General features: G+C 44.2%; 1 protein-coding gene across 1 annotated transcript in view; it reads left to right on the top strand.

The window, feature by feature from the left end:
- Positions 1 to 1653, top strand: part of LOC107100127 (CMP-N-acetylneuraminate-beta-galactosamide-alpha-2,3-sialyltransferase 1-like) — a 7325-nt gene extending 5672 nt beyond the window's left edge. The window contains exons 7-8 of the mRNA XM_015398500.1: positions 75 to 282; positions 1594 to 1653. Coding sequence (XP_015253986.1) covers positions 75 to 282; positions 1594 to 1653 — 268 coding nt within the window. The remainder of the gene's footprint in view (positions 1 to 74; positions 283 to 1593) is intronic.
- The last annotated feature ends 23 nt before the right edge of the window (positions 1654 to 1676 follow it).

Genomic DNA, 1676 nt, shown 5'->3' with positions numbered 1-1676 from the left:
GATTCCATCTCAGTGACTGCTTGCCCGTCACCCCAGCGGATGGACAGTATATTGAGCGTGCTCCCGGAATTCAGGCGCGGCATGGCACTGCCTCTTGTGCGGTATCTTCGACTCTTGGGCATGCTTACAGCTGCGTCTGCCGTAGTGCCCTTGGGGCTGCTGTCATTGCGGCCCCTCCAGATGTGGTTGAACAGCTTGAATCTGGATCCCACACGGAACACTCATCGTCTCCGAAGACTTCGGGTGGGGCCTCAGTGTCTTCAGTCGCTGTCCCAATGGAGGGTAAGGTTGTTTAAGCAAAGGGGGCCTTTTGATTTAGCCACCACAGGGGGGTTGGTGTATGACTCTGACTATGGCTTTAATCAGGTTGATTCTTCAGCAATGTTGTATTACAACATAGCAGAGTGTATACAAAGTGAAAAATTGTTTTGTACAGCTCTCAGACAGTAAATGAAGAACAGCTTAGCAGTGAAATGAAAATTTCCATTTCATTAAGTACAATTCACCCCCACTTTTTAAAATGTGCGGGCTTTATCTTCATCAGTTTATTTCAGCTTTCTCTTTTAACTTCCTTTTATTTCATTCATCTGATACTTTTTTCCCCAATATATTTTATGGAATTCTTCACTTTTAATGTACAATAAACTTATAAACAAACTTAACATTGCAGACATGAACTTCTGCACACTGGCATTCACTCACGCACTCACCATTCAAACCTGCATTTGTTCTAAAATATACAAAACTCTTTATATGATGACACAGAAAAAGTAACAAGACAATATGGAAATAAAAGCTGTATTCAAGACATCCATTTATTAAGCTCCGCCTTCAGTCTCTATGATCCTCATATATGGCTCCCAGAGGTTCTCAAAGTCTTGCTGTTTACAGTTAATCGTTCCAGTCCGAGCGAATTTGCAATTTCTTTTTTCCAGAGTCCCGGGGAGGGGGTGTCCATGCTCCTCCAGTATATGCAATAGATCTTCTGGCTTGAAGAACTCCATAATCTATCAATTTGGTTTTAGTCTGTGATTGTTTAAATTCCACTGGGTATATTCCTAGAACACAGATTTTAACCTCTAATGGCACTTTAACCTTAAACACTTCAGATAGACACCTAATAACACAGGGATTGTGTTGATATCCGCGGAATGAACCAATGTCGACAAAGAGCTTCACCACCGGTTGAAACCCGCGTCTGATCTGCACCGTCTCAGCAGATAGATCCTGTGCAAACGTGATTTTGGCCCCATCTTGTATAATATCTCTTTTCCTTGCCTCTCGGTAAACAAATTCCTTCTCCTGGAATTTTAAGAAGCGAATCAGAACCGCTCTGCCCTGGTTAGATTTCCCGGAGGCCGGTGTACGGTGTACGCGCTCCAATGTGAATGACTTGTCCGGTGCTAGCTCCAGCCACTTTGGTAGCATGTTGCTGATAAAGTCAAAAAGTGGTTGTCTTCCCTCTGCACCTTCTCGAATTCCAAAGACATGCAGGTTCTTTCTCCTTCCTCGGTTTTCCAGTTCATCTGTTTTGGCCTCAAGGAGCAGGATTCGTTTCATAGCTGAAGTCAACGTTGTTTCTGCTTTTTCAAGCGAACTTTCTACTTCGGCAATGCGAGCCTCGGCCTCCTCCACATGAGCCGCCTGGTTTAAGGCCCCGTCCACACGAAGTCAAA

This window comes from Cyprinodon variegatus, unplaced genomic scaffold (assembly GCF_000732505.1).
Source record: "Cyprinodon variegatus isolate N-32 unplaced genomic scaffold, C_variegatus-1.0 Scaffold938, whole genome shotgun sequence".
NCBI lineage: Eukaryota > Metazoa > Chordata > Actinopteri > Cyprinodontiformes > Cyprinodontidae > Cyprinodon > Cyprinodon variegatus.
This window is presented reverse-complemented; position numbering and strand designations above follow the sequence as displayed.